This window comes from Dipodomys ordii, unplaced genomic scaffold (assembly GCF_000151885.1).
Source record: "Dipodomys ordii isolate 6190 unplaced genomic scaffold, Dord_2.0 Scaffold86, whole genome shotgun sequence".
NCBI classification, from domain to species: Eukaryota; Metazoa; Chordata; class Mammalia; order Rodentia; family Heteromyidae; genus Dipodomys; species Dipodomys ordii.
Genome location: NW_012267302.1, coordinates 7,317,116 through 7,326,520, shown reverse-complemented (window position 1 = coordinate 7,326,520; position 9,405 = coordinate 7,317,116). Strand labels below are relative to the sequence as shown.

At 48.9% G+C, this 9,405-nt stretch overlaps 1 protein-coding gene across 2 annotated transcripts in view; it reads left to right on the top strand.

The window, feature by feature from the left end:
• Nucleotides 1-5,255: 5,255 nt before the first annotated feature.
• Nucleotides 5,256-9,405, top strand: part of Plac9 (placenta-specific 9) — an 8,053-nt gene continuing 3,903 nt past the window's right edge. For both annotated transcript variants that reach the window (XM_013025619.1, XM_013025618.1), the window contains exon 1: nt 5,256-5,364. In XM_013025619.1, coding sequence (XP_012881073.1) covers nt 5,301-5,364 — 64 coding nt within the window. In that variant the 5' untranslated portion in view covers nt 5,256-5,300. The remainder of the gene's footprint in view (nt 5,365-9,405) is intronic.

The following is a 9,405-nucleotide window of genomic DNA, read 5'->3' as shown; positions in this document are numbered from 1 at the left end:
TTCTTTCTTTTTCTTTTTTGTGCAAATAGTTTGTGCCTGAACTCAAGGCCTGGATATTCTCCTTTAGCATTTTCAACACAAGGCTTGTGCTCTACCACCTGAGCCACAGGTCCCCTTCTGGAATTTTTGGTGGTTAATTGGATAGAAAAGTCTCACAGGATTTTCTGTCCAGGCTGGCTTCAAACTGCAGTCTTCAGATGTCAACATCTTGAATAGTTAGGATTACCAATCACAAGCTACTGGTGCTTGTCAGGAAGAAGAGAGAGAAAAGGTAGGGGAGCTCAAAGCTACAAACATAGCAGGATACTGGTGTCTCACACCTGTAATCCTAGCTACTCAGAAGGCTGAGACCAGAGGATCACAGTTCAAAGCCAACCTGGGCAGGAAAATCCATGAGACTTTTATCTCCAATTAACCCTTAGAAAACCTAAGTGGTGCTGTGGCTCAAAGCGGTAGAGAGCTGGCCTTGAGCAAGAACTGCTCAGGGACAGTGCCCAGAGTTCAAGTCCCAGGACAGAAATAAAGAATGAGAAAGAAAGAGAGAGGGGGGAGGGAGGGAAGGAGGAAGGGAGGAAGGAAGGAAGGAAAGAAGAAAGGAAGGAAGGAAGGAGAAAAAGAGGGAGAGAGGGAGGGAGGGGAAGGGAAGGGAAGGAGCAAATAAGCATGTGGAGTGAATCCCACTGAGCAATATCAAAAGGCTTCTCCAGTAACCTGAGTTTCCTCATGGGAGGGAGATAAGAAACCCAGTCCTATCAGAGCTAAAGGGTCAACTCATGAAAAAAGAAGCTCCAATGCTAAATGATCACATAAAACTAGAAGGTTGGCCACGTACTTGGCTCGTGCCTGTTATCCTAGCTAATCAAGAGAATCAAGCTAACCCCAGGCAGGGAAGTCCATGAGACTCTTACCTCCAATAAGCTGCCAAAAAGCCAGAAGTAGAGCTGTCGCTAGGCTGGAGCAAAACCCATTCAGAGACAGTACCCAGGCCATGAGTTCAAGCCCCAGAACCAACATACACACACATACACCAATATATATTTGAGCCTGGCCTCAACCCTGGATCCTCAGCCCTCAGCTTCCTGAGCAGCTAGAATTACAGGTATGAACTGCCTGCAGATACAATTATTTTTGGTCAAAGGAAGGGAACCTGTAGACAACTTGCCTTCAATTCAACACTATGTAGTACTGTCTACACCCCAGCCTTCCTCATTAGCTGGTTTTATTTCCTGGAAGGAGCAGATAATGAGAGCAATGCAGTCAGCTCTGATTCTAAGCCTGCCCATCTTGCATAGACCAGCTCAGATCCCCCTGACTTCCTTTCCCCAGCCTTGAAGCTGCTGCTTTGGGCTCCATTTGTGAATTTACTTCAACATTCCTCCACTTTAGGTCCATTTGGGCTTTCTGGCTTTCCCACTCAGTCCATTGTAATCTCTCTGGTTTTCTCACTGAACTCCAAGACGGTCCTGAGTATGTGTTCATTTCATATCTGTTTGGGAGTAATAAGTTTATCTTTTTTTTCCCCTGGTCCTGGGGCTTGACCTCTGGGCCTGGGTTCTGTTCCTGAGCTGCTTTTGTTCAAGGCTAGCACTCTACCACTTGAGCCACAGTGCCATTTCTGGCTTTTTCTGAGTAACTTATTGGAGATAAGAGTCTCACAAACTTTACCACCAGGACTGGCTTTGAACTATGATCCTCAGATCTCAGCCTCCTGAGGAGCGAGGATTACAGATGTGAGCCACCAATACTTGGATCATAATTTTATCTTTGAACAAAATTATCTTCAACAGCACATAGGATAGAGGTTCTTCATTACAAAGGAAGCCCCGGATATCAAAGTCTCATTCTCTCCCTTGATTGATACCATTGGGGAAATGAGTTTCTCTTCACCCATCTTAAAGAATTAAAAGGCAAGAAGACAATACTTGGAGAAAAGTCCCAGACTGTTTACTTCTTGGTAACTGAGGGGTCGGTATAACCTCCTGACTAAAGCCCCCTCCTTCTCCCCATTCTGGCTCAGGAGCCTCCCCTGACCGACCCTCTTCTCTTTCCCTGTGCTGCTTCCACAGAGAAGACATACATTTATAGTATTGAACACACCTGCTGGTCACCAGCTCTCACCTATAATCTGAGATACTCATGAAGCTGAGATCTGAGGATCACAGATTGAAGCCAATTTGGACAGAAAAGGTCTGTGAGATTCTTTTTTTTGGGGGGGGGGGTCCAGTAGTGGGGCCTGAACTCTGGGCCTGGACACTGTCCCTCAGCTTTTCAGCTCAAGGCTAGCACTCTTCCACTTGAGCCACAGCGCCACTTCTGGTTTTTTTCTTTTTGCTTATGTAGTGCTGAGGAATCGAACCCAGGGCCTCAGGCATGCAAGGCAAGCGCTCTACCACTGAGCCACCTTCCCAGCCCGAGATTCTTATCTCTACTTAATCACCAAAAAGTCAAAAGTGGAGCTATGGCTCAAGTAGCTGACAATCACCTTGAGCACAAAAGCTCAGGGATAATGCTTAGGCCCCGAGTTCAAGTCCCACAACTGGCACACACAGGAAAAAAAGAAAAGTATTAAACACACCTAGGTGACCTGTACCCAGGCAAAATGACAGGAAAATACCAGCATTTCAGAAAGCTCTTTCCTCTAAGGTGAGCTTTCCTGGGCTGGACTTAGTGACTCACACCTGTAATCCCAGCTACTCAGGAGTTGGAGATTAGGAGGATGGCTATTGGAGGCTAGTTTAGGCAAAAAGTTAGTGAGATCCTCCCACCTAAATCCTGGCCTAATGGTACCTGTCTGTAACCCCAGTTACATGGAAGACATAGAAGGATTGAGGTATGAGGCTGGCTTGGGACAAAAAAAGAGAGATACTACCTGAAGAAATAATTATAACCAAAAAATGGCTCGGGTAGTAGGTAGAGCACCAGCCTTAAGTAAAACAAAGCATGTGAAAGTGAGAGACCCTAGACAGAATTTTTTTTTAAGTCTTGCCAGGTGCCAGTGGCTATGCCTGTAATGCTAGTTACTTAGAAGGCTGGGATCTGAGGATTGCCAGCCAAGGCAGGAAAGTCCACGAGACTGTTATCTCCAATTAACCACAAAAGGTTGGAAGTGGAGTTGTGGCTCAACGTTGTAGAGCACTAGCCTTGACCAAAGAAAAAAGCTCAGGGACAGCTCCCAGACCCTGAGTTCAAGCCCCATGACCAACAAAAGAAGCAAGAAGAAAATCTTAAATCTGAACATCTCCAGTCTTCTTCCTTTCCCCATCCCCACTGGAGATGACCGCACGCACATCTGTCTACAGTAGGTAGCTGGCTGTAACTTCTGTGGGCCTCAGGCTACCAGCCACCCTCTGTACAGCAGAGAGGATGCAGCCGTGCCGGATATATAGAGGGCTCTCCGGAAGTGGCTCCTTATTCGCATGGCTCTGGAAATCCCTGCCTGTGCCAAAAGCAGAAGACAAGAGGGCTTTGTACAGCTCCTGCCCTCCTCCTTCCCCCCAGCGACTGACATTTCCAATTCACCTCATGCCACAGACAACCAGCCTCCATTTTCTGTTTCCCTTGGCCTCCCTGCCTTTTGGCATGAGTCAGGAGATCACACCCCTGGCAGATTCCCCTCCATTTGATATAAGAGTTTCTCAGATTTGTCTGCCCAGGATGGCTTTGAACTGTGACCCTCAGATGTCAGCCTACTGAGTAGCTAGGGTTACAGGCGTGAGCCACTGGCTCCCCACTGGACCTCAGTTTCTTAATCTACAGAACAAGATACAATGATTTGCCCAGGGACATTTCACCAGTGCTTTCTACTACCTCCATTGTGATCACCAGAGTGTGAACCCATTGCAGGACAGAAGCTCTAGGTGACTATGTGAATTACTTCCTTTTACTTCTTCCCCAGGGTCCACTTAATAATATCCCGGAAAGGACTTCAGCATTTTACTCAAGTGGACCAGCTTGATTTTTCTGTTATAGGATCTCTGTGCCTTCCCAGGCTTTTAAACTATTTTACAAGTTTGCAAACTACACATAACTGGTGACAATGCAAAATTATTCTTGTGTTCAGTTTTGCAAATTCTGTGTGTGGGGGCCACACTTGATTCCTCTCTGCCTCTCTGGGAGGTTTTGTTTCATTACTCAACCAAATAGCATTGCAGGTCCATTTTTCCTAGGACAGGCTGTGGTAGCTCACTCACTTGTCCCTTTGCTAATGAGTTGAGAGAGATCTCTAAGTCCAGTCTCGTTTTGTATCTGAATGGTAGTCACGAGTTTTGCATTCTTGCTGGAAAATTATCTTTATTAACAGCGCCGTTACTTCATGATGAAAGCATTAAGTTTGTCTAGCCAGGTGCTGGTGGCTCACACCTGTCATCCTAGCTATTCAGGGGGCTGAGATCTGAGGATCCCAGTTCAAAGCCTGGCAGGTAAGTCTGTGAGACTCTTTTTTTTTGGTCGGTCGCGGGGCTTGAACTCTGGGCCTGGGCGCTGTCCCTCAGCTCTTCAGCTCAAGGCGAGCGCTCTACCACTTGAGCCACAGCGCCACTTCCGGTTTTCTGGTGGTTTATTGGAGATAGGAGTCTCAGGGTCTCTCCTGCCTGGGCTGGCTTAGAACCGTGATCCTCAGATCTCAACCTCCTGAGTAGCTAGGATTACAGGCGTGAGCCACCAGCGCCTCGCTGTCTGTGAGACTCTTATCTCCAATTAACCACCAAAAAAAAAAAAAAAAGGAAGTGGAGCTCACATGGGAGAACAATAGGTTTTAGCCAAAAAGTTCAGGGACAGTGCCCAGTGCTGTGTTCAAGCCCCAGGACCAGAACACACAGATTGTGATGGAGATCTGTCTCTGGCCAAACCCTGTTGGATGTTCCCGGGCAGTAGGTGGAAGAGATGTCCACATTCCTGGGTTCACACCCTCCAGGTAGGGGAACAAAGCGCTCCACCCTGGGCTCAGTGGACCCCCTGGGAAACGGGCTCACCAGGAACCCCGATCCCCTGGACAACATCCAGAGCCTTTCCCGCCCCCTTCGGGGACCCCCACCCCCGCGGGAGGCGGCGACCACCGCGCACGGGAGGGGAGGGCAGGGGAAAGGGCAGGCAGGGCAGGGCAGCCCGGTCTTGGGGAGGTCGCGGGCCTCTGGAAGGGGCGGGTTTTTTGGATCTGGAAGCCCGGAGCCGCCCAGGAATTTTGGCATGGACTTGGAGCATTTCCTCCCTCCAGGCCCGCCCGGCCGGCGACGGGATCTGGGGAAGGGAGGGAAAGGGCGGCCGCGGACCGGGGACAGACGGACGGACGGACAGACCGCACCATGCGGCCGCTGCTCTGCGCCCTGGCCGGGCTCGCCCTGCTCCGCGCCGGCGAGGTCGTGGCCGGTGAGTGAAGACCCCAGTGCGGGGTGCGGGCAGGGAGCCAGGGAGACCCGCATCTGACCAGCTAGGACAGACACACAGACAGGCAGACAGATGACAGACACAATGAAGGGAGGGAGATTGACAGAGACACAGAGAGACAGAAGAAAAGAAGGAAAGAGAGAGGATGGATAATGATGATGATAGTGGTGGTGGTGGTGGGAAAGCAAAGTGCAGAGAAATAACGATAGAAACAGCCATCATCGGTGCTGCTGGCTCATGCCTGTAATCCTAGCTCCTTGGAAGGTTGGGATCTGAGGATCAGGATTCAATGTCACCTCGGACAGGAAAATCCAAAACCTCTTATCTCCAACGAGCCAGCAGAAAGCCGGAAGTGGCACTGTGATTCCAAGTGGTAGAGAGTTAGCCTTGAGCGAAAAAGCTTAGGGACAGCACCTAAGCCCTGAGTTAAAGCCCCAGGACTGGCACCAAAGAGAGAAGGGAAAGGGAAAGAGAAAGGCCAGAGGGAAGAGAATCAGGAGTGAAGGAGAAGCTGAGACACAAAGAGGCTCTGGGGAGAGGCAGGAACCTAGAAATATCAGGGCGGGTGTTGGGGAAACAAAAGCAAACAAGGAGCTAAGACAAAGAGACACTGAAATGACAGGGGGAAAGGGGAGGCCATGGTGGGCAGGAGGACCAAGTGGGAGAGGTGAGCAGGAGTAGAGGAGCAATGCCTGGGTGCACTGGGGAGAGGAGGCTGGAGGGCCGAGGTCCACTGGCTAGGCAGGGCGTGGCAGCCAGGGAAGGCTGCATCCCCAGCCCATCTCCTTGGGAATAATAGATGCCAAGATCACAAAGACCAGTGCCCCAGGAGCGGCCAGCACTGCCCCTGGAGAGACAGACAGGTGCCCAGGGCAAAGGGCAGGGCTTGGCCGGCCTGGTGGCCCAGAGCCTGAGAGGTTCTGCAGTGGGCTTTCTAGAGGACCTCTCTCAGGACCTCCAGTTCCTTGGATGAGGGTGGATGGGGTGCTTCATTAGAATGGGGCCATTTCAGGGGAACTCCACTGGCCTAGGCACAGTCTGTTAGGCTTTTCATTCAAGGTTGGCATTCTACCACTTGAGCCACACCTCCACTTCTGACCTTTTGGTGGTTAATTGAAGATAAAGAGTCCCGTGGACTTTCCTGCCCAGTCTGGCTTTGAACCTCGATCCTCAGATCCCAGCCTCCTGAGCAGCTAGGATGACAGGTGTGAGCCCCGACCTTGGGCTCTGCCTCCCTTCTTGGTACAGCTATGTAGCTTGTTTCCTACTGTGTGAGAACCACAATCTGTTTATGTAACCACTGCTGATTAGCACATTGGTGACTAATGCTTGACTGGCATTTTATCCCTTGAATCATACCTGCCTGCTTTGCTGCTGGTGATTCTGGAGATGGAGTCCTGAGGACTTTTTCTGCCTGGTGTGGCTTTGAACTACAATTCTCCGGGACTCACTCTCCCCAGTAGCTGGCAATACAGGCATAAGGACTAGCACCTGGCAACTTTTGATTATGAAAATGGTTGGAATACAAAATAATGATTTACAAAAATAGAATAGTATAATGTACCTATCAGTCATGCTTTTTGTGTGTATGTGTGCTTTGATATTGGTCTCAATACGTAGCCCAGGCTTGCCTCAAATTTGTAATCCTCCTGTTTCAGTTTGGAGAGTGATGGGATTATAGACAAGTACCACCATGCCTGGCTAGCCTTGCTTGAAGTTTTAACTCATGGCTAATCTCACTTAATTGGGAATCCTTTCTCTGATTTCCTCACTGGATTATTTTCAAGGAAATTCCACACATATAATTGTCACCTACAATTTTCCCTGTGTACCTGATACATACATATTTTTGAAATAAGCACAATTACAATATTATCATACCCAAAAACCCATGCACCCAGTATCTGAATGTCCTAACTGCATGATACGTTTTTATATTTCCTCTCTGTGAGCCAAGCTAGATGACATGCAGTTCTCCCATTTTTATGTTGTTGAGGAGACACGTTTGTCCTCGACAGTTTCCCACATTAGATTTTGCTAATTACATCACATCTGTGTCACTCAAGTGTCCTGATGCCCCTTGTACTTTCTACAAGCTGATGGCTAAACCTAGAAGACTGATCTAACTATGGTTATATTATTGCAAGAATACCTTAGAGGAAGCCGGGTGCCGGTGGCTCACGCCTGCAATCCTAGCTACTCAGGAGGCTGAAATGTGAGGATCGCCATTCAAGGCCAGCCCAGGCAGGAAAGTCTGTGAGACTCTTATCTCCAATAAACCACTAGAAAACCGGACGTGGTGCTAAGGCTCAAGCGGTAGAGTGCTGTCCTTGAGCTGAAGAGCTAAGGGACAGCGCCCAGGCCCAGAGTTCAAGCCCCATGACCGACCAAAAAAAAAAAAAATTAGAATACCTTAGAGGGCCTGACACCAGGCAGCTCATGCCTGTAATCCCAGTTACTCAAGAGGCTGAATGCAAAAGGATCCAAGTTTGGGCTGGGAAGGTAGCTGAGTGGTAGAGTGCTTGCCTTGCATGCATGAGGCCCTAGGTTCAATTCCTTAGCACCACGTAAGCAGAAAAAGCCAGAAGTGGCACTGTGGCTCAAGTGGTAGAGCACTAGCCTTGAGCTGAAGAGCTGAGGGACAGCACTCAAGCCCAGAGTTCAGGCCCCACAACTGAACAAAAAAAAAAGGATCTAAGATTCTGCCAGCCCTAACAGAAAAACCCAGGGGACTCCATCTTAACCTGAAACTCAAAAGCACAGGAATGACATTGGTAACATCTCAGCAGTGCACAAGGTTGAGAATCCAGATGTGGAAAATAACCAGAGAAGAAAAGAGATACGATAAGTCACAAAACAAACACATATTCCTCAGGATCTGAGCTTTCTTTTAGAGGGCTCCGGGTCCCCTCCAGTTCTAGCCAGAGCACTTCCAAATCCTAAATTTCAGTCCTTTGAAACTAATGTTCTGTGCTTCTTTAAAAAAAAATCCACTGATGGCTTTGAACAAATCACAAATATTTATACAAGTCTTGGATGTGGTAAAAAAAAATTATTACTCAATTTTATTGAACGTGGTCAAATATCACTTGTCCCAAGTGGCCAGTGTGGCTGGTAAAAATAGTCTAGGACTTGGCTGTGGAAAGGCGAGCAGTGTCTCTGGAAGCTGCCATCCAAACAATGTTTCCAACTGCTAGGCACACAGGAATCGCAGGGGCTGTGGGCAATCTCTCACTCAGCTCCAGGTTGGAAGGTCTCCCAGGAAGGTCCATGAGTGGGAGGGGCCAGAATCCTGTTCCCCCAGGCAGAGCCAGCCCAGCGCCTCCCAGGGGCCTCTGGGAGCCACCGTGGCCAGGATGTGAATGAGGCCCTGAGCCAAGAGGTCCATTTCCCAACTGGCAGGGCTGAGAGGGCGGAGGGAAGGGAGGAGGGGAGCCACAAGGCTGTTGTTCAAAGTCTGTCATGAAAACTTGACACCCCTTCAGCTCTTCTCACCATCCTTGATTCGGTGAGCTTCTGTGTGTGTGTGTGTGTGTGTGTGTGTGTGTGTGTGTGTGTGTATGTGTTCAGGTTTTTTTCTTGTTAGAATTTCTCCTCCAAGAAGCAACATCTCCTTTACTTATCCCAATTTTGTCCAGATCTTCTCTCTCTCTCCCCTCCTCTTCCCCTTCTCTTTCCTCTTCCTCTTCTTCCTCCTCCTTCACCGTCTGTCTCTCCCTCTCCCTGCCTCTCTCCTTCTCCTTCTCCCACCCCTCCTCTTCGCTCTGCTTTCTCTTTCTCTGTCTCTGTTTCTCTGTCTCCATCTTTCCTTCTAGAAGTACTGGGGATTGATCTCTTGTTGGCAGGAGCACTACCACTTGAACCATGCCCTCACCCTTTTTTGTTCAGTTATTTTTTAGATAGGGTCTTGTGGCTTTTGTTTAGTTACTTTTTAGATAAGGTCTTGTGGCTTTTGTTGTTTGTGGTGCTGGTACTGGTAGTAGGGGTGTGTGTGTGTGTGTGTGTGTGTGTGTGTGTGTGTGT